The following is a 22,615-nucleotide window of genomic DNA, read 5'->3' on the forward strand; positions in this document are numbered from 1 at the left end:
CTGTTGTTGTGCTGTCAGTCGTTGTGCTTTCTGGTGTTGTGGTACCTGTGGTGGTGCTTTCTAGTGTTGTGGTCTCAGTTGTTGTGCTTTCTGTTGTTGTGGTACCTGTGGAGGTGCTTTCTGTCGTTGTGGTCTCAGTTGTTGTGCTTTCTGGTGTTGTTGTATCTGTGGTGGTGCTTTCTATTGTTGTGGTCTCAGTTGTTGTGCTTTCTGGTGTTGTGGTACCTGTGGTGGTGCTTTCTATTGTAGTGGTCTCAGTTGTTGTGCTTTCTGGTGTTGTGGTACCTGTGGTGGTGCTTTCTGTTGTTGTGGTACCTATGGTGATACTTTCTGTTGTTGTGGTCTCAGTTGTTGTGCTTTCTGCTGTTGTGGTACCTGTGGTGGAGCTTTCTATTGTTGTGGTGTCAGTTGTTGTGCTTTCTGGTGTTGTGGTACCTGTGGTGGAGCTTTCTATTGTTGTGGTGTCAGTTGTTTTGCTTTCTGGTGTTGTGGTACCTGTGGTGGTGCTTTCTATTGTTGTGGTCTCAGTTGTTGTGCTTTCTGGTGTTGTGGTACCTGTGGTGGTGCTTTCTGTTGTTGTGGTGTCAGTTGTTGTGCTTTCTGGTGTTGTGGTACCTGTGGTGGTGCTTTCTGTTGTTGTGGTACCTGTGGTGGTGCTTTCTGTTGTTGTGGTCTCAGTTGTTGTGCTCTCTGGTGTTGTGGGTCCTGTGGTGGTGCTTTCTATTGTTGCTGTATTGGTTGTTGTGCTTTCTGGTGTTGTTGTACCTGTGGTGGTGCTTTCTGTTGTTGTGGTACCTGTGGTGGTGCTTTCTGTTGTTGTGGTCTCAGTTGTTGTGCTCTCTGGTGTTGTGGGTCCTGTGGTGGTGCTTTCTGTTGTTGTGGTCTCAGTTGTTGTGCTTTCTGGTGTTGTAGTACCTGTGGTGGTGCTTTCTATTGTTGTGGTCTCAGTTGTTGTGCTTTCTGGTGTTGTAGTACCTGTTGTAGTACCTTTGGTGGTGCTTTCTATAGTTGTGATCTCAGGTGTTGTGATTTCTGGTGTTGTAGTACCTGTGGTGGTGCTTTCTATTGTTGTGGTCTCAGTTGTTGTACTTTCTGGTGTTGTAGTACCTGTTGTGGTACCTGTGGTAGTGCTTTCTATTGTTGTGGTCTCGGTTGTTGTGCTTTCTGGTGTTGTTGTACCTGTGGTGGTGCTTTCTGTTGTTGTGGTCTCAGTTGTTGTGCTTTCTGGTGTTGTGGTTCCTGTGGTGGTGCTTTCTGGAGTCGTGTTGCTTTCTGTCATTAAATAATAGTAAAACATTTACCAAACTTTGTTTAGCACTTTTAATACATAAAATTCTGCTCATAGTGCTTAACAAGAAATAAAAAAACTCCAAACAAAAATAAAAAACACATTGACACTGCAACTTCACACTGTAGTTAAAACTGATATCTGCATGCTAAATCAGTATTTTGGTAACACTATATTTCAATAGTTCACTTTAGACATTCTACTAACAGTAAGTAACTTTGTAACTACATGTCGACTAGAAGTAATTAGAGTATTAGTAGGCTGTCTGCTTAATACCTTCTAACACTTTATTTTGAAGGGTCCACAACATACAACAAACTGACTATGACAAATTTTACAAGCATATGGCAACTTATTCTACTAACCCTAAACCTAAGCTAACAGTCTACTCTGAGAGTTAATAGACATGTAGTTGTAAATTAATGACAATTAGTTACAAAGTTACTTAGTAGAATGTCTAAAGTGGACTATCAAATTACAGTGTAACCAAAATTTAAAAGAATTGTCTTGACTTTTGTTTTTTAATGAAAGAGTGAAGCCTTTCTAATTTAAAATGGTTGACAGTTCCACATTTTTGGGGGTTAGTGGCTAAAAGGAGCACCACCGAGTCACTTAGGATGGATTGTATAGTTTGCCAAAAGACCAGCACTAGAAGATTTGAAACTTTGATTTGGGACACATTAAAATAAAAATAAATTATTTGCTGAACTCGCAACCAATGTAATTGTTTTAAAACAATTAATATGGTCTCTCCTTCTTAATTTCATTAGTATTTTGCTGATTTATTTTATTTTTTTAATCAATTGTAGCTTAGGTTTAAGACAATGTAGATATAGCATTTAAGTAATCAAGATTAGCAAAAATAATAAATAAAGTGTTTGTTGCTTGATTAATGTGAGATTTCAACTAAAATCATTGTCCATAATTGCACCAAGGTTCTTCTATCTTCTATCTTTCAGGAACAGCATATAATACTTAATATTTCATTGATTCATAGTCACCTATTTTAATAAGTTATTACCTTTCCCCCAATATACGTCTTGAACCAATTTAGAATCTTACTGCAGAGACCAATTTCTAGTCTGTTAAGCAAAATTAAATAATCAAGTGTTAAATTATGCATTTAGGTCTAAGAGGATTAAGACTGATGCATTACTAATATTGGTATTTTATAGCTAATTATTTACTACCTTAAATTACTTTAGCTTTAAAAAAAAAAAAAAAAAAAAAAAAAAATATATATATATATATATATATATATATATATATATATATAGATATATATGTTAGAAATTGGTCTGAGAATGTTACAGAGAGGACAATGCTGTTCACCCCCACCCCCCTGTACATTTTAAAGCATTAGAGATATTTTCTGCCATTTAAACAATATACTTTAGGTGTAGGGTCAAGTTAAGAATATCACTGGGAAACAATTTGCAAAAGATTCTTTTTATTAGCTCTCAATGAACACTTCCATATTTATGTTGTAGATATATATTCTTGATCTTCTATACACATTTTATCAGTATTATATACAGAAGACTTAATTTATTATTATTATTATTATTATTATTATTATTATTATTATTATTATTATTATTATTATTATTATTAAATAACAAACTCTTCACACATTGTTTTAAAATGATGATTTAACAGATTGTAAGATTAATTATTTAAAATAAAAGATAATTGAAAAAGCACTCTGGGATTGTTAGCATTAACATTAGTACATTTTTGAAATAAAAATAATTGTCTTTCAGAGTGCACTGTTTTTTATTTAAAGTACCTCTATGTTATTCATTAGAATCTCACAATGACCTGACCGGAGAGTTTATTCTTCCACTATATTTTAGTAGATATGGATCTTATTTTAAGTTTCTCTGGAGCCACTATGTGTAGAATTAATTTTAAGAAGACATTAAAACTAGTAATTTCTCTAAGTTGTAGTGCTCTCTGCTGTTTTGGTACCGGTGGTGGTGCTGTCTGTTGTTCCTCCTGTTGTGGTGCTTTCTGATGTTGCCGTCTCCGCTGTTGTACTTTCTGAAGTTGCAGTACTAGTGGTGGTGCTTTCTGTTGTTGTAGTTTCAGTTGTAGTGCTTTCTGTTGTACTTTCTGTTGCTAATGTGTCTGCTGTTGTACTTTCTGCAGTTGTGGTACCTGTGCTGGTGCTTTCTATTGTTGTGGTCTCAGTTGTTGTGATTTCTGGTGTTGTGGTACCTGTGGTAGTGCTTTCTGTTGTTATGGTGTCAGTTGTTGTGGTACCTGTGGTGGTGCTTTCTATTGTTGTGGTTTCAGTTGTAGTGCTTTCTGTTGTTGTGGTACCTGTGGTGGTGCTTTCTGTTGTTGTGCTTTCTGGTGTTGTGGTACCTGTGGTGGTGCTTTCTGTTGTTGTGGTGTCAGTTGTTATGCTTTCTGGTGTTGTGGTACCTGTGGTGGTGCTTTCTATTGTAGTGGTCTCAGTTGTTGTGCTTTCTGGTGTTGTGGTACCTGTTGTTGTGCTTTCTGCTGTTGTGGTACCTGTGGTGGAGCTTTCTGTTGTTGTGGTGTCAGTTGTTGTGCTTTCTGGTGTTATGGTACCTGTGGTGGAGCTTTCTGTTGTTGTGCTGTCAGTCGTTGTGCTTTCTGGTGTTGTGGTACCTGTGGTGGTGCTTTCTATTGTTGTGGTCTCAGTTGTTGTGCTTTCTGGTGTTGTAGTACCTGTTGTGGTACCTATGGTGGTGCTTTCTGTTGTTGTGGTGTCAGTTGTTGTGCTTTCTGGTGTTGTGGTACCTGTGGTAGTGCTTTCTGTTGTTGTGGTCTCAGTTGTTGTGATTTCTGGTGTTGTGGTACCTGTGGTAGTGCTTTCTGTTGTTGTGGTGTCAGTTGTTGTGGTACCTGTGGTGGAGCTTTCTGTTGTTGTGCTGTCAGTCGTTGTGCTTTCTGGTGTTGTGGTACCTCTGGTGGTGCTTTCTATTGTTGTGGTCTCAGTTGTTGTGCTTTCTGTTGTTGTGGTACCTGTGGAGGTGCTTTCTGTCGTTGTGGTCTCAGTTGTTGTGCTTTCTGGTGTTGTGGTACCTGTGGTGGTGCTTTCTATTGTAGTGGTCTCAGTTGTTGTGCTTTCTGGTGTTGTGGTACCTGTGGTGGTGCTTTCTGTTGTTGTGGTACCTATGGTGGTACTTTCTGTTGTTGTGGTCTCAGTTGTTGTGCTTTCTGGTGTTGTGGTACCTGTGGTGGTGCTTTCTGTTGTTGTGCTTTCTGGTGTTGTGGTACCTGTGGTGGTGCTTTCTATTGTTGTTGTATCGGTTGTTGGGCTTTCTGGTGTTGTTGTACCTGTGGTGGTGCTTTCTGGTGTTGTGGTACCTGTGGTGGTGCTTTCTATTGTAGTGGTCTCAGTTGTTGTGCTTTCTGGTGTTGTGGTACCTGTGGTGGTGCTTTCTGTTGTTGTAGTACCTATGGTGGTACTTTCTGTTGTTGTGGTCTCAGTTGTTGTGCTTTCTGGTGTTGTGGTACCTGTGGTGGTGCTTTCTGTTGTTGTGCTTTCTGGTGTTGTGGTACCTGTGGTGGTGCTTTCTATTGTTGTTGTATCGGTTGTTGGGCTTTCTGGTGTTGTTGTACCTGTGGTGGTGCTTTCTGTTGTTGTGGTACCTGTGGTGGTGCTTTCTATTGTAGTGGTCTCAGTTGTTGTGCTTTCTGGTGTTGTGGGACCTGTGGTGGTGCTTTCTGTTGTTGTGGTACCTATGGTGATACTTTCTGTTGTTGTGGTCTCAGTTGTTGTGCTTTCTGCTGTTGTGGTACCTGTGGTGGAGCTTTCTATTGTTGTGGTGTCAGTTGTTGTGCTTTCTGGTGTTGTAGTACCTGTTGTGGTACCTATGGTGGTGCTTTCTGTTGTTGTGGTGTCAGTTGTTGTGCTTTCTGGTGTTGTGGTACCTGTGGAGGTGCTTTCTGTTGTTGTGCTGTCAGTCGTTGTGCTTTCTGGTGTTGTGGTAACTGTGGTGGTGCTTTCTATTGTTGTGGTCTCAGTTGTTGTGCTTTCTGTTGTTGTGGTACCTGTGGAGGTGCTTTCTGTCGTTGTGGTCTCAGTTGTGGTTCTTTCTGGTGTTGTGGTACCTGTGGTGGTGCTTTCTATTGTAGTGGTCTCAGTTGTTGTGCTTTCTGGTTTTGTGGTACCTGTGGTGGTGCTTTCTGTTGTTGTGGTACCTATGGTGGTACTTTCTGTTGTTGTGGTCTCAGTTGTTGTGCTTTCTGGTGTTGTGGTACCTGTGGTGGTGCTTTCTGTTGTTGTGGTGTCAGTTGTTGTGCTTTCTGGTGTTGTGGTACCTGTGGTGGTGCTTTCTATTGTTGTTGTATCGGTTGTTGGGCTTTCTGGTGTTGTTGTACCTGTGGTGGTGCATTCTGTTGTTGTGGTACCTGTGGTGGTGCTTTCTATTGTAGTGGTCTCAGTTGTTGTGCTTTCTGGTGTTGTGGGACCTGTGGTGGTGCTTTCTGTTGTTGTGGTACCTATGGTGATACTTTCTGTTGTTGTGGTCTCAGTTGTTGTGCTTTCTGCTGTTGTGGTACCTGTGGTGGAGCTTTCTATTGTTGTGGTGTCAGTTGTTGTGCTTTCTGGTGTTGTAGTACCTGTTGTGGTACCTATGGTGGTGCTTTCTGTTGTTGTGGTGTCAGTTGTTGTGCTTTCTGGTGTTGTGGTACCTGTGGTGGTGCTTTCTGTTGTTGTGGTCTCAGTTGTTGTGATTTCTGGTGTTGTGGTACCTGTGGTAGTGCTTTCTGTTGTTGTGGTGTCAGTTGTTGTGGTACCTGTGGTGGAGCTTTCTGTTGTTGTGCTGTCAGTCGTTGTGCTTTCTGGTGTTGTGGTACCTGTGGTGGTGCTTTCTATTGTTGTGGTCTCAGTTGTTGTGCTTTCTGTTGTTGTGGTACCTGTGGAGGTGCTTTCTGTCGTTGTGGTCTCAGTTGTGGTTCTTTCTGGTGTTGTTGTATCTGTGGTGGTGCTTTCTATTGTTGTGGTCTCAGTTGTTGTGCTTTCTGGTGTTGTGGTACCTGTGGTGGTGCTTTCTATTGTAGTGGTCTCAGTTGTTGTGCTTTCTGGTGTTGTGGTACCTGTGGTGGTGCTTTCTGTTGTTGTGGTACCTATGGTGGTACTTTCTGTTGTTGTGGTCTCAGTTGTTGTGCTTTCTGGTGTTGTGGTACCTGTGGTGGTGCTTTCTGTTGTTGTGGTGTCAGTTGTTGTGCTTTCTGGTGTTGTGGTACCTGTGGTGGTGCTTTCTATTGTTGTTGTATCGGTTGTTGGGCTTTCTGGTGTTGTTGTACCTGTGGTGGTGCTTTCTGTTGTTGTGGTACCTGTGGTGGTGCTTTCTATTGTAGTGGTCTCAGTTGTTGTGCTTTCTGGTGTTGTGGGACCTGTGGTGGTGCTTTCTGTTGTTGTGGTACCTATGGTGATACTTTCTGTTGTTGTGGTCTCAGTTGTTGTGCTTTCTGCTGTTGTGGTACCTGTGGTGGAGCTTTCTATTGTTGTGGTGTCAGTTGTTGTGCTTTCTGGTGTTGTGGTACCTGTGGTGGAGCTTTCTGTTGTTGTGGTCTCAGTTGTTGTGCTTTCTGGTGTTGTGGTACCTGTGGTGGTGCTTTCTGTTGTTGTGGTGTCAGTTGTTGTGCTTTCTGGTGTTGTGGTACCTGTGGTGGTGCTTTCTGTTGTTGTGGTACCTGTGGTGGTGCTTTCTGTTGTTGTGGTCTCAGTTGTTGTGCTCTCTGGTGTTGTGGGTCCTGTGGTGATGCTTTCTATTGTTGTTGTATTGGTTGTTGTGCTTTCTGGTGTTATTGTACCTGTGGTGGTGCTTTCTGTTGTTGTGGTACCTGTGGTGGTGCTTTCTGTTGTTGTGGTCTCAGTTCTTGTGCTCTCTGGTGTTGTGGGTCCTGTGGTGGTGCTTTCTGTTGTTGTGGTCTCAGTTGTTATGCTTTCTGGTGTTGTGGTACCTGTGGTGGTGCTTTCTATTGTTGTGGTCTCAGTTGTTGTGCTTTCTGGTGTTGTGGTACCTGTGGTGGTGCTTTCTGTTGTTGTGCTTTCTGGTGTTGTGGTACCTGTGGTGGTGCTTTCTATTGTTGTTGTATCGGTTGTTGGGCTTTCTGGTGTTGTTGTACCTGTGCTGGTGCTTTCTGTTGTTGTGGTACCTGTGGTGGTGCTTTCTATTGTAGTGGTCTCAGTTGTTGTGCTTTCTGGTGTTGTGGGACCTGTGGTGGTGCTTTCTGTTGTTGTGGTACCTATGGTGATACTTTCTGTTGTTGTGGTCTCAGTTGTTGTGCTTTCTGCTGTTGTGGTACCTGTGGTGGAGCTTTCTATTGTTGTGGTGTCAGTTGTTGTGCTTTCTGGTGTTGTAGTACCTGTTGTGGTACCTATGGTGGTGCTTTCTGTTGTTGTGGTGTCAGTTGTTGTGCTTTCTGGTGTTGTGGTACCTGTGGTGGTGCTTTCTGTTGTTGTGGTCTCAGTTGTTGTGATTTCTGGTGTTGTGGTACCTGTGGTAGTGCTTTCTGTTGTTGTGGTGTCAGTTGTTGTGGTACCTGTGGTGGAGCTTTCTGTTGTTGTGCTGTCAGTCGTTGTGCTTTCTGGTGTTGTGGTACCTGTGGTGGTACTTTCTATTGTTGTGGTCTCAGTTGTTGTGCTTTCTGTTGTTGTGGTACCTGTGGAGGTGCTTTCTGTCGTTGTGGTCTCAGTTGTTGTGCTTTCTGGTGTTGTTGTATCTGTGGTGGTGCTTTCTATTGTTGTGGTCTCAGTTGTTGTGCTTTCTGGTGTTGTGGTACCTGTGGTGGTGCTTTCTATTGTAGTGGTCTCAGTTGTTGTGCTTTCTGGTTTTGTGGTACCTGTGGTGGTGCTTTCTGTTGTTGTGGTACCTATGGTGGTACTTTCTGTTGTTGTGGTCTCAGTTGTTGTGCTTTCTGGTGTTGTGGTACCTGTGGTGGTGCTTTCTGTTGTTGTGGTGTCAGTTGTTGTGCTTTCTGGTGTTGTGGTACCTGTTGTGGTGCTTTCTATTGTTGTTGTATCGGTTGTTGGGCTTTCTGGTGTTGTTGTACCTGTGGTGGTGCTTTCTGTTGTTGTGGTACCTGTGGTGGTGCTTTCTATTGTAGTGGTCTCAGTTGTTGTGCTTTCTGGTGTTGTGGGACCTGTGGTGGTGCTTTCTGTTGTTGTGGTCTCAGTTGTTGTGCTTTCTGCTGTTGTGGTACCTGTGGTGGAGCTTTCTATTGTTGTGGTGTCAGTTGTTGTGCTTTCTGGTGTTGTGGTATCTGTGGTGGAGCTTTCTGTTGTTGTGGTCTCAGTTGTTGTGCTTTCTGGTGTTGTGGTACCTGTGGTGGTGCTTTCTGTTGTTGTGGTGTCAGTTGTTGTGCTTTCTGGTGTTGTGGTACCTGTGGTGGTGCTTTCTGTTGTTGTGGTACCTGTGGTGGTGCTTTCTGTTGTTGTGGTCTCAGTTGTTGTGCTCTCTGGTGTTGTGGGTCCTGTGGTGGTGCTTTCTGTTGTTGTGGTCTCAGTTGTTGTGCTTTCTGGTGTTGTGGTACCTGTGGTGGTGCTTTCTATTGTTGTGGTCTCAGTTGTTGTGCTTTCTGGTGTTGTGGTACCTGTGGTGGTGCTTTCTGTTGTTGTGGTCTCAGTTGTTGTGCTTTCTGGTGTTGTAGTACTTGTCGTGGTCCCTGTGGTGGTGCTTTCTATCGTTGTGAACCCAGTTGTTGTGATTTCTGGTGTTGTTGTGCCTGTGGTTGTACTTTCTGTTGTTGTGGTACCTATGGTGGTGCTTTCTGTTGTTGTGGTCTCAGTTGTTGTGCTTTCTGGTTTTGTGGTACCTGTGGTGGTGCTTTCTGTTGTTGTGGTCTCAGTCGTTGTGCTTTCTGGTGTTGTGGTACCTTTGGTGGTGCTTTCTATTGTTGTGGTCTCAGTTGTTGTGCTTTCTGGCGTTGTAGTACCTGTTGTGGTACCTGTGGTGGTGCTTTCTATTGTTGTGGTTTCAGTTGTTGTGCTTTCTGGTGTTGTTGTACCTGTGGTGGTGCTTTCTATTGTTGTGGTCTCAGTTGTTGTGCTTTCTGGTGTTGTGGTACCTGTGGTGGTGCTTTCTGTTACTGTGGTCTCACTTGTTGTGCTTTCTGGTGTTGTTGTACCTGTGGTTGTGCTTTCTGTTGTTGTGGTCTCAGTTGTTGTGCTTTCTGGTGTTGTGGTACCTGTGGTGGTGCTTTCTGTTGTGATGGTGTCAGTTGTTGAGCTTTCTGGTGTTGTGGTACCTGTGGTGGTGCTTTCTGTTGTTGTGCTTTCTGGTGTTGTGGTACCTGTGGTTGTACTTTCTATTGTTGTGGTCTCAGTTGTTATGCTTTCTGGTGTTGTTGTCCCTATGGTTGTACTTTCTGTTGTTGTGGTACCTGTGGTGGTGCTTTCTGTTGCTGTGGTCTCAGCTGTTGTGCTTTCAGGTGTTGTGGTACCTGTGGTGGTGCTTTCTGTTGTTGTGCTTTCTGGTGTTGTGGTACCTGTGGTTGTACTTTCTGTTGTTGTGGTTCCTGTGGTGGTGCTTTCTATTGTTGTGGTCTCAGTTGTTGTGCTTTCTGGTGTTGTGGTACCTGTGGTTGTACTTTCTGTTGTTATGGTACCTGTGGTGGAGCTTTCTATTGTTGTGGTCTCAGTTGTTGTGCTTTCTGGTTTTGTGGTACCTGTGGTGGTGCTTTCTATTGTAGTGGTCTCAGTTGTTGTGCTTTCTGGTGTTGTGGTACCTATGGTGGTGCTTTCAATTGTAGTGGTCTCAGTTGTTGTGCTTTCTGGTGTTGTGGTACCTGTGGTGGTGCTTTCTGTTGTTGTGCTTTCTGGTGTTGTGGTACCTGTGGTGGTGCTTTCTGTTGTTGTGCTTTCTGGTGTTGTGGTACCCGTGGTTGTACTTTCTGTTGTTGTGGTACCTGTGGTGGTGCTTTCTATTGTTGTGGTCTCAGTTGTTGTGCTTTCTGGTGTTGTGGTACCTGTGGTGGTGCTTTCTATTGTAGTGGTCTCAGTTGTTGTGCTTTCTGGTGTTGTGTTACCTGTGGTTGTACTTTCTGTTGTTGTGGTACCTGTGGTGGTGCTTTCTATTGTTGTGGTCTCAGTTGTTGTTCTTTCTGGTGTTGTGGTACCTGTGGTGGTGCTTTCTATTGTTGTGGTCTCAGTTGTTGTGCTTTCTGGTGTTGTGGTACCTGTGGTGGTGCTTTCTGTTGTTGTGGTCTCAGTTGTTGTGATTTCTGGTGTTGTGGTACCTGTGGTGGTGCTTTCTGTTGTTGTGGTCTCAGTTGTTGTGCTTTCTGGTGTTGTGGTACCTGTGGTTGTACTTTCTATTGTTGTGGTCTCAGTTGTTGTGCTTTCTGGTGTTGTTGTACCTGTGGTGGTGCTTTCTGTTGTTGTGGTACCTGTGGTGGTCCTTTCTGTTGCTGTGGTCTCAGCTGTTGTGCTTTCAGGTGTTGTTGTACCTGTGGTGGTGCTTTCTGTTGTTGTGGTACCTGTGGTGGTGCTTTCTGTTGCTGTGGTCTCAGCTGGTGTGCTTTCAGGTGTTGTGGTACCTGTGGTTGTACTTTCTGTTGTTGTGGTACCTGTGATGGTGCTTTCTATTGTTGTGGTCTCAGTTGTTGTGCTTTCTGGTGTTGTGGTACCTGTGGTGGTCCTTTCTATTGTAGTGGTCTCAGTTGTTGTGCTCTCTGGTGTTGTGGTACCTGTGGTTGTACTTTCTGTTGTTGTGGTACCTCTGGTGGAGCTTTCTATTGTTGTGGTCTCAGTTGTTGTGCTTTCTGGTGTTGTGGTACCTGTGGTTGTGCTTTCTATTGTAGTGGTCTCAGTTGTTGTGCTTTCTGGTGTTGTGGTACCTGTGGTTGTACTTTCTGTTGTTGTGGTACCTGTGGTGGTGCTTTCTATTGTTGTGGCCTCAGTTGTTGTGCTTTCTAGTGTTGTGGTACCTGTGGTGGTGCTTTCTATTGTTGTGGTCTTAGTTGTTGTGCTTTCTGGTGTTGTGCTACCTGTGGTGGTGCTTTCTATTGTAGTGGTCTCAGTTGTTGTGCTTTCTGGTGTCGTGGTACCTGTGGTTGTACTTTCTGTTGTTCTGGTACCTGTGGTGGAGCTTTCTATTGTTGTGGTCTCAGTTGTTGTGCTTTCTGGTGTTGTGGTACCTGTGGTGGTGCTTTCTATTGTAGTGGTCTCAGTTGTTGTGCTTTCTGGTGTTGTGGTACCTGTGGTGGTGCTTTCTGTTGTAGTGGTCTCAGTTGTTGTGCTTTCTGGTGTTGTGGTACCTGTGGTGGTGCTTTCTGGTGTTGTGGTACCCGTGGTTGTACTTTCTGTTGTGGTGGTACCTGTAGTGGTGCTTTCTATTGTTGTGGTCTCAGTTGCTGTGCTTTCTGGTGTTGTGGTACCTGTGGCGGTGTTTTCTATTGTAGTGGTCTCAGTTGTTGTGCTTTCTGGTGTTGTGGTACCTGTGGTTGTACTTTCTGTTGTTGTGGTACCTGTGGTGGAGCTTTCTATTGTTGTGGTCTCAGTTGTTGTGCTTTCTGGTGTTGTGGTACCTGTGGTGGTGCTTTCTGTTGTAGTGGTCTCAGTTGTTGTGCTTTCTGGTGTTGTGGTACCTGTGGTGGTGCTTTCTGGTGTTGTGGTACCCGTGGTTGTACTTTCTGTTGTGGTGGTACCTGTAGTGGTGCTTTCTATTGTTGTGGTCTCAGTTGTTGTGCTTTCTGGTGTTGTGGTACCTGTGGCGGTGTTTTCTATTGTAGTGGTCTCAGTTGTTGTGCTTTCTGGTGTTGTGGTACCTGTGGTTGTACTTTCTGTTGTTGTGGTACCTGTGGTGGAGCTTTCTATTGTTGTGGTCTCAGTTGTTGTGCTTTCTGGTGTTGTTGTACCTGTGGTGGTGCTTTCTGTTGTTGTGGTACCTGTGGTGCTGCTTTCTGTTGCAGTGGTCTCAGCTGTTGTGCTTTCTGGTGTTGTGGTACCTGTGGTGGTGCTTTCTATTGTTGTGGTCTCAGTTGTTGTGTTTTCTGGTTTTGTGGTACCTGTGGAGGTGCTTTCTGTTGTTGTGGTCTCAGTTGATGTGCTTTCTTGTGTTGTGATACCTGTGGTGGTGCTTTCTATTGTAGTGATCTCAGTTGTTGTGCTTTCTGGTGTTGTTGTACTTATGGTGGTCCTTTCTGTTGTTTTGCTTTCTGGTGTTGTGGTACCTGTGGTTGTGCTTTCTGTTGTTGTGGTCTCAGTTGTTGTGTTTTCTGATGTTGTGGTACCTATGGTGGTGTTTTCTTTTGTGGTCTCAGTTGTTGTGCTTTCTGATGTTGTGGTAGCTGTTGTGGTGCTTTCTATTGTTGTGGTCTCAGTTGTTGTGCTTTCTGGTGTTGTGGTACCTGTTGTTGTGCTTTCTGCTGTTGTGGTACCTGTGGTGGAGCTTTCTGTTGTTGTGGTGTCAGTTGTTGTGCTTTCTGGTGTTGTGGTACCTGTGGTGGTGCTTTCTGTTGTTGTGGTCTCAGTTGTTGTGCTTTGTGGTTTTGTAGTACCTGTGGTGGTGCTTTCTGTTGTTGTGGTTTCTGGTGTTGTGGTACCTGTGGTGGTCCTTTCTGTTGTTGTGCTTTCTGGTGTTGTGGTACCTGTGGTGGTGCTTTCTATTGTTGTGGTTTCAGTTGTTGTGGTTTCTGGTGTAGTGGTACCTGTGGTGGCGCTTTCTGTTGTTGTGGTCTCAGTTTTTGTGCTTTCTGGTGTTGTGGTACCTGTGGTGGCGCTTTCTATTGTTGTGGTCTCAGTTGTTGTGCTTTCTGGTGTTGTGGTACCTGTGGTGGTGCTTTCTATTGTTGTGGTCTCAGTTGTTTTGCTTTCTGGTGTTTTGGTACCTGTGGTGGTGCTTTCTGTTGTTGTGGTCTCAGTTGTTTTACTTTCTGGTGTTGTGGTACCTGTGGTGGTGCTTTCTGTTGTTGTGGTACCTGTGGTCGTGCTCTCTGTTGTTGTGCTTTCTGGTGTTGTGGTACTTGTGGTGGTGCTTTCTGGTGTTGTGGTACCTGTGGTGGTGCTTTCTGTTGTTGTGGTCTCAGTTGTTGTGCTTTCTGGTGTTGTGGTACCTGTGGTCGTGCTCTCTGTTGTTGTGGTCTCAGTTGTTGTGCTTTCTGGTGTTGTGGTACCTGTAGTGGTCCTTTCTGTTGTTTTAGTCGCAGTTGTTGTGCTTTCTGGTGTTGTGGTACCTGTGGTCGTGCTTTCTGTTGTTGTGCTTTCTGGTGGTGTGGTACCTGTGGTCTTGCTTTCTATTGTTGTGGTCTCAGTTGTTGTGCTTTCTGGTGTTTTGGTACCTGTGGTGGTGCTTTCTGTTGTTGTGGTCTCAGTTGTTTTACTTTCTGGTTTTGTGGTACCTGTGGTGGTGCTTTCTGTTGTTGTGGTCTCAGTTGTTGTGCTTTCTGGTGTTGTTGTACCTGTGGTCATGCTTTCTGGTGTTGTGGTACCTGTGGTGGGGCGTTCTATTGTTGTGGTCTCAGTTGTTGTGCTTTCTGGTGTTTTGGTACCTGTGGTGGTCCTTTCTGTTGTTGTGGTCTCCATTGTTGTACTTTCTGGAGTAGTTGTGCCAGTGGACGTACTTTCTAACACTATTGGGCTTTCTGGAGTTGTAGAACCAGCGGTAGTGCTTTCTGTTGTTGTAGAGTCTATTGTGGAGCTTTCTGTAATTGTGGTTTCCATTGTTTTACTTTCTGAAGTTTTAATACTAGGGGTTGTAATTTCTGTTGTAGTACTTTCTGGAGTATTGGTGCGAGTGGTTGTACTTTCTGTCATTGTGGTGCTACTTTCTGGAGTGATGATTCCTTCTGTTTTTGTGATCTCAGTTGTGGTACCTGTTGTTTTACTTTGTGTTATTGTGACCTTCATTGTTGTACTTTGTGGAGTGGTGGGGCCAATGGTTATACTTTCTGTTTTTGTGGTGCTTTCTGGAGTTTTGGTACTGGTGGTGGTGCTTTCTGTGGTAGTACTATCTGGAGTGGTGGTCCCTTCTGTTGTTGTGATCTCAGCTGTTGTGCCTGTTGTGGTACTTTTTATTGTTGTTGTCTCAGTTTTTGTGCCGAGGCTGGTGTTCTCTGTTGTTTTGGTTTCCATTGTTGGGCTTGCGGTTGTACTTTCTAATTGTGTGGTCTCAGTTGTTATGCTTTCTGGTGTTGTGGTCTCTGATGCTGTGCTTTCTTGTGTGGTGGTACTGGTGGTGATACTTGTTGTTGTATTCTCTGAGAGAATACTTCCTGCCGTAGTGGTGCCAGTGGTCCCACTTTCTGCCATTGTGGTCTCTGTTGTTGCACTTTCTGGAGTTGTGGTGATATTAGTGGTGCTTTCTGATGTTGTGGTTTCTGTGGTAGTACTTCCTGGAGTGGTCATGCCAGAGTTTGTACTTTCTGTGTTGGTCGTGCTGTCTGTTGTTGTGATACTGGTTGTGGTGCCTGTGGTAGTACTTTCTGTTGTTATGGTGCCAGTAAAGGTGCTATCTGTTGTTGTTTTCTGTGTTGTTGATCTTTCGGGAGTTGTGGTGCTGCTGCTTGTTATTGTGGTCTCCTTTGTGGAACTTTCTGGAGTTATGGTGTTGCGGTTTGTTGTTATGGGCTCGGTGGTAGTACTTTCTACATTACCAGTGGTCATTATTGTTGTTTCTATTAATGTGGTTTTTATGTTTGAGGTTGTTTCTGTCAAGATAGTAGTATAGGAAATGCTGTTGTCCCCAATATCTGGAAAAAAAATATACAAAAGATGCATTCATATATAAACAGTGCTGGCCAAAATTATTAGAACATTAGTATTTTCAACAGATAAAAAATGGTTTTAAGTCAGTTATTTCTATCTTTTGCTGTAGTGTGACAGTAGGAACTATCAGTTTACATTTCCAAACATTCATTTTGTCATTAATTTTAGTAGTCCAGTGAGATTTTTGTACAAGGAGTCTGACAACAGCCAGTGCTCCACACAGAGATCTGATCTCATCAGTATCCAGTCTGTCTGGAATGACATGAAGAAAGAACAAATTGAGATTTAAGACAGACTAAAATCCAGAATAACTGTTTCAACGTCTCCAAGATGCTTCAAGAGACCTACCTGCAAAGCTACAGTACTGTTAAAAGTTTTAGGTACTTGTGTAAAAATACTGTAAAATGAGCAGAGGTGGGTAGAGTACCCAAAAACTGTACTCAAATAAAAGTAAAAGTACTTATAGAATAGAATTTTCATCAGCCTTTACTCCAGTCTTCAGTGTATTCACATATTCATTCAGAATCATTCCAATATGTTGATTTATTATCAGTGCTGTTCTTTTTAGCTTTCTGTTCATCAAATGATCCTGAACAAAATGTCACAGGTTCCAAAAACTAGTAATAAATCAATATATTAGAATGATTTCTAAAGGATCATGTGACACTGACAACTGGAGTAACAGCTGATGAAAATTTTGATTTGCATCACTGAATTAAATTATATTTTAAAGTATATTAATTATGTATTTTATATGCATAGCATATTTGTGAAACTGGACCACAAAAGTGGCTAGGGTATATTTAGAGCAATAGCCAAAAAATACATTGTATGGGTCAAAATGATTGATTTTCCTTTTATGACAAAATAATTAGGACATTAAAACCTGCTGAACACTAGACGATTTTAAAAATCTTAACCGATTTTAAAACCATGCGAGACTACAGACATGAAGACAGTTCAACCGATTTTTAGCCTTATAATCCTCTGAACGCACACACTAGACGATTCGTGCAGATTGCGAGACCGCACACACTTGAAGATTGTAGGAACGATTTCACTGTGACTTGTGATCTCACGGAGACTCGCAAGATCAAATGTGACTAAAGAAGAAAAACAAATAGAAGACACTCAGCATTGTCAACTGGCTCTCCTGGTACACGTTCCGTTTCACATTGAAAAACAAAGTGTACAAAAGAATATGGGTGATGTTCTCTGCTTTCACGGCATGTTTGTGGCTGCCAGTGTTTCAGGTATAGAAGCCGGTGAGTGACGCTTGCTCGCTATCGCTATCGCAGGTATCACGTCAGAGGCAGCCTGATCAAGAGTTGTAAATATCAAACATGTTTGATATTTACGATTTGAGTTCGGTGACGCTCCATCTCGATCAGAAGCAGATAAATAATGACACCACATCGTGACACCAATCGTAATGACACCTCACAATAGAGGATTCTTGGACAAAAAATCGTTTGCGACAAGCAGTGAATTGGGCCACAAATTGTCCTTAAAATTGGGCTTAAAATCCTCTAGTGTGCGGCCAGCCTTAGTAAAGATCATGTTCCATGAAGATATTATGTAAATTTCCTGCTGTAAATATATCAAAACTTAATTTTTGATGTGTAATATGCACTGCTAAGAACTTAATTTGGACAATTTTGAAGGCAATTTTCTCGATATTTAGATTTTTGATTTCAGATTCCAGATTTTCAAATAGTTGTATCTCGGCCAAATATTGTCCGATCCTAACAAACCATACATCAATGAAAAAAGATGATGTATAACTCTCAATTTAAAAAAATGGACCCTTATGACTTGTTTTGTGGTCCAGGGTCATATATATATATATATATATATATATATATATATATATATATATCAACCTCTGACATGGAAAAGAGTTTTAACGAAAAAAAAATGCACATTGACTGATCTTCATCCGTTTGTTCTGCAAAATGTAAACAAATGTAGCCTATATTTCTGCAAGCTTGAATATTTTGACAATATCATCAGTATTAATTGTATCTAGGCAAAGGCATTCCTCCTGCAACAGGTCGCGCGGAGAGCTAACGCGGGTTTGGCGGATGTTCATTTCATACTTTGAGACAGCTTAATGTATAAATTATACATTGTATTTAATGTTTAAGGTACATCTACAACAAACAGCCTTAACAGATTTGCTTTCAATTGACTGTAGATCCAAAGACGTCTTCAATGCTCTTGATGTTCTTAAACTTTCTGTTATAACTCTGAGTGAGAACTGCTTCAGACGACTCTGATGGCAGGGAACTGAACAAATCATTCAAACTGATTCGCGAACCAATTCACTGGTTTGATCAAGCCTTTGAACAGAATTGACTCAAAAGAATGAATCATTTGTGAATGGGCATCGTTCATTGCCCAGAGAAAAGTAGACGGTGCGTTTGGAATAAATTAAAGCATTTTTCAATTGTATTGCATTAAGATAAAGTAATGAGAGGAGCGTCGCTCATAGTAAAGAAGTAAAAGTACCATTTTTCACTAAAAATTTACTTGCGTACTCTAAAAGTATTAGTTACCCAAAAAATTTACTCACGTAAATGTAACGAAGTAAATGTAAGTCGTTACTACCCACCTCTGAAAATGAGGATGCTGTCAAAAATAATGTAATAAATAGGTTTTCTGTATTAATTAACTTCTATTAACTAAATTAAACATTTGGTGTGAGCATCCTTTGCGTTTAAAGCAGCTTTTGCCCTCGGTGAACTTGCGCGTAGTTTTTCAGTTAGCTTTGCAGGTAGGTCTCTTGTAGCATCTTAGAGGCGTTGCCCCAGTTCTTCTGGATTTAGTCTGTCTCAGTTTGTTCTGTTTCTTCATGTCATTCCAGACAGACTGGATGATGAGAGCAGATCTCTGTGTAGAGAACCATCTATTTATCTATCCATGTAATAAATCCTACAGATTCAGCAGAATACATTACCAGTAAAGTGCATGGTTGTAGTGGCGGTTGTTGAGGGTTTCATTGGTGTGACAGTAGTATAGGTAGTGTTTATGTTTGCTACAGCTGAAAAACATTGATACATTTTATGTCAACAATGATCCAATTATGACTTAGGTAAACAAAAGTAAAAAGCAAATGTATTTACCTGCGCAGTATGCCAAAGAGCATAAAGCGGGTTTCACAAACTCATAAACAAAATAATTGCCAGGACAGGCTTTAACTTTAATGGGGTTGGATTTGAAATAGCAGCAGTTATTGTCCCAGTGACCGCAGACATCTCGAGTGACCACTCCATCCTGAACTGTTGGATGTCCTCCGTTCAGCCAGAGTGGAGCATGAGTGCCACAACTATTTTCATCAACACATGTGTCTGGCATCTGAACGCTCTGATCCTGAAGGAAGAGACGGTACCAGCCGTTCCAGCTGACCTCACAGTCACACATTATTTCAGAGGAATATTGATTGTTGGTGGCTCTCCATGGATCATCTAGCACATTGTAGTTGTTGCAGGGGTCAACAGGAGGAACCACTGTTATAGAAAAATGAAAATAATGTTTTTGCAAAAGTTTATTTTTACGTTATATACTTTTTACTGTTGGATAGTTGCAAAAAAGTTGCCCAGCTAAATTGTTCAAAAAGTTGCCCTTTACTTTCTATCTGTCTTCTATCTTTCTATCTGTCTAACTTATTCTAAACAACCTATTAAAGTAAAACCAACAGCAATCTATAGTCTACCTTTATGGGCAGCAACAATGCAAAAGTAACAATAATTTTAGGTGCAACGATGTATATATTTTACATAGCTTTTAAAATTATGTTTAAACTCTGTAATATTTTTCTTTAAAATGTTTTTTTAAAAGCATTAAACATTTTTAATGCTTCTCTTGATGTTCAAATTCATTTCATTTTTAAAAGGCTATAAACATTTTTTGCCAATTAATTTCCTTTTAATTTATGTGATTGTAAATCATGGAAAATATTGCAGCTGCAAATATATTCTGCAAGCAGCTCAGTGATACTAATGACACAAATCTGAATCAAAACCTTAACTGCACATTTCACACAGTTATTATTTACATAAAATCACAAACATGAATCTGATCTGCTCATGCAAAACAATAGTCCTCCAGATTGTAAAACATTACATTACCAGTCGTAATTGTATATGTAGTGCTGATGTTTGTTGCATCTATAAAAAACAGAGAGGGAGAAAGAGATTAAAATCAAAGCAACATAGATAAAATTATGACTTGAAAATATATTATATTTACCTGCACAATATGCTAAAAAGCAGAAAGATGGTTTCACAAACTCATAGACATAATAATCTCCTGGACAGGCTTTGACTTTGATGGGATTGGACAGAAAAGAGCAGCAGTCATTTTCATAGCGACCGCAGACATCTCGAGTGACCACTCCATTCTCAACTTTTGGATGTCCTCCGTTCAGCCAGAGTGGAGCATGAGTGCCACAGCTGTCCTGATTAACACATGTGTCTGGCATCTGAACGCTCTGACCCTGAATGAAGAGACGGTACCAGCCGTTCCAGCTGACCTCACAGTCACACATTATTTTAGAGGAATATTGATTGTTGGTGGATCTCCATGGATCGTCCAGCACATTGTAGTTGTGGCAAGGATCATCTGTGATGGAACATTAAAATTAATTTCATGAAAATTATTTCCTTAAGCTTATTGAAGTTGTTTAAATGAGGATATAAACAGCCTAATGTGCCCTACTGTTGTAGGGTAGTGTAAATTAAATAAAATGGTAGTGGAAAATGTAAAAGAAATGTGGAATGTGTAGCTCAGGATGTCAACTGTGGCAAAATGAGTGATAGGTCGGTTTACGGGGGCAGGATGCACACACCTACAGCATGTGGTTTTTAAGCTGAAATTCCATGACGTACTAACATTCCATTAATTGCATACACTATTGCGACATGCTCAAAAACATACTTTTTAATACTTTTAGGGTAAATTCCAACAGAGCACAAACTTTTCACAATCCATTTATTTTGAGTAACTTAAAACAGTTTGTTAAAGAACAATGTCTATAATTCCACTACCAGGATGGACTAGGAATACTAGAGGCTTCCATGCCATGAAATCAAAGAAAATGTTTAAATTCTTAAATCACTGCACTTTTCGTGAGGGTAATTTTGATTGCATTTATAGTTTTTACTATGTATTTTACTAAGTAAAAGTAATATTTTGCTTTTCTCCACACTAATTCAAAACAATTAATACAGCGATCCAAACAGATGTTTATGTTTTGCCAGCAATTTCAATGCATGTTTATCATAAAGTTACACAATGAAGATCTTTTTGTTTTTCCTCAACAGATTTTGTCTAATGACAAGCTATAGGTCCAAATTGGAAGCAGTAATATAACTTGTGAAGTGAAAGGTTTATTATAAGCACTGTTATTAGCAAATGAATGGAAATAATTACCTTTTAATTGTCCGTCAATTATTTCACCTTTAAAGCAAAAGAATATAAGAATAATGGTTTAATTTGAAAAGATAAGACAGTCATTTCATGTTTTTGAATACTGCATCATTCCAGTGTTTTTTGGCCACAAAAACATGCATAAAAAGATGAATAAAACACTCACCATACAGTAACAGTATTGAAACACACAATGAGAATATGAACCTCATTGTGAATAGCGGCGCCTCCTACACCTGCGCACACACATATACAGTAGTAGTACATTTTGTTTAATTTGTCATCAATAGTGGGAAAACTATTTAAAAGCAGTTTACCGATGTTTATACGTAATTTTATGACATATATTACAAAATAATATGTTACTTATAATTTAGAATTAATTCATTCGAATTCATTAATTTAGAATGACTGAAACAGTGATAACAGCTCAGTGGGATAAAATGAGACAAAGTAACTTTACCTGATGCAAAATGTTGATAGACAGCAAACTCCAAAACACAGTGATGCTTAATCCAGTTACTGAATACAATGAAGAACGAACTTCAGGTCTCACAATCTTGTCTATGACTCTATTAATAAATGTGGGTGGACCTTTTCTAAAACCTGGGTTGGGTTAAAAAAAAAAAAACACCATCTCCAACAGTAATTCAAACCAGTTTTTCTTTCTTTCTTTTTTTTCCATGTTACATGACGCCAGTATTTCTTTGTGCACCTGCAGTTGAGAAAAACATTTTTAGCCTTAGCCTTGAATAGATGGACGTAGATAGAAAACAATCAGATTAACCTGTATTATGATAAAACACATTCCCAAAATCATTACAGTCTATCACTTTACAGTTGCTTTTCCACATTTACTCAAACAGGTCAATGTTCACAAAACAGTTTATAGAGCCATCTGAACAGTTCTTAATTTTCTTAAACATAATGTAAATGATTAATGATTTCATATAAATTATATACATGATTCAAGGTTCAACTGTTAACACCACAGCTAAGCCATACTTTTGCACAATTACGTAAGAAGTAGTGCAGCATGGAATGAACAGAGAAATAAGAGAAGAAATCGGAAGATGAGGAGAGATGATAAACGAAAAAGTGGAAGAAATAGAAATAAATGGGAGAAAAGTAGGAGATGATATATGAAAAAGAGAGGAAGAAGAGAGAATAAGAGTGGAGGGCTTTTGAAGAGAAGAATTAACTATACATAAAGGACACAGGGGAACCTCAAATAAAACAATCTGGTCAGAGAACCCAGCTTTCCTGTGCTGTCTCTGGACCATAAAATACAGAAAGATCAATTAAAGTAAGATTTATACAGAAGACCTTCTCATCCTCATCCATTGCAATAAACGAACCAGAACTGACAAATCACGAGTCTGTCTGGATGACTGTTTTCATTATTTTTGAGATCATTTGGCTTAGTCTGGACAATTTGTGTAAAATCAGTGTTATGAATCCATAATGACGTAAATTGCACTGACCTATCTTTTTAAACCACATTACGTAGTTGTCAACTATCATAGTGGTTTGTGATATACATTTTTAATCTCCCTGTAGTAATTTGGCTCTGCAGAGACTCAAAATAACCTAATTTAAAAGCCCTGACAAATCAACACCTTTCCCACTGTGATACTGAATTGTTTTATTTATTTTATGTTAGTTTCTAACTCATTTGTTAGAATTCATTTACTGTACATATTCAATCTTACAAATTACTTTTCATATCGTTTAGCAGTTAAAAAAAAAGAAAAGAAAAGAAAACAGAATCTTGGGTGGATCTGTGTCCTCTAGCACTTTTATGGCCTCGCCCATGATGTAGACACCAGCAGCGTAATGACCTGCATGTATGTTATGAGCATTTTTAAGTGTGTGCCAAAATGCAGTACCTTTGTATTTCCAAACTATTCTTCTATATTGACTGGGAGGGGCCGCCAACATTCAAGGTGGATCAAAGCATTATGCAGCCTCACCTATGTGAACTATCAGTACGATAACAATACACAGATTTTTGGTGATCTAAGAAATAGCTAAACCTCACCCTACGAACCAGTGCTGCAACATTCTTCAGATCCTTTAGAAATTATTCATTGCTACACTCAACTGACGCAAATAAGTATCAGTATAATCACAATAGGATATAAAGACAATTGCACAAATGGAATACAAATATCAATATCACATTTATCGCAATATCATAGGCCTAC

At 40.8% G+C, this 22,615-nt stretch overlaps 1 protein-coding gene across 1 annotated transcript in view; it reads right to left on the reverse strand.

Moving 5' to 3' along the window:
* LOC306852743 (uncharacterized protein) overlaps positions 1 to 20,988 on the reverse strand; it is a gene marked incomplete at its 3' end in the record, with an annotated part of 57,523 nt that extends 36,535 nt beyond the window's left edge. Inside the window, exons 1-8 of the mRNA XM_079389808.1 lie at positions 20,872 to 20,988; positions 20,575 to 20,644; positions 20,412 to 20,438; positions 19,230 to 19,601; positions 19,109 to 19,147; positions 18,104 to 18,487; positions 17,938 to 18,021; positions 12,863 to 14,962 (exon numbers count right to left, since the gene is read on the reverse strand). Of these exons, the coding sequence (XP_079245934.1) occupies positions 12,863 to 14,962; positions 17,938 to 18,021; positions 18,104 to 18,487; positions 19,109 to 19,147; positions 19,230 to 19,601; positions 20,412 to 20,438; positions 20,575 to 20,620 (3,052 nt within the window). The 5' untranslated portion in view covers positions 20,621 to 20,644; positions 20,872 to 20,988. The remainder of the gene's footprint in view (positions 1 to 12,862; positions 14,963 to 17,937; positions 18,022 to 18,103; positions 18,488 to 19,108; positions 19,148 to 19,229; positions 19,602 to 20,411; positions 20,439 to 20,574; positions 20,645 to 20,871) is intronic.
* Positions 20,989 to 22,615: the final 1,627 nt, after the last annotated feature.

This window comes from Barbus barbus (genome assembly GCF_936440315.1).
Source record: "Barbus barbus genome assembly, chromosome: 32".
In the NCBI taxonomy this organism is placed as follows: domain Eukaryota; kingdom Metazoa; phylum Chordata; class Actinopteri; order Cypriniformes; family Cyprinidae; genus Barbus; species Barbus barbus.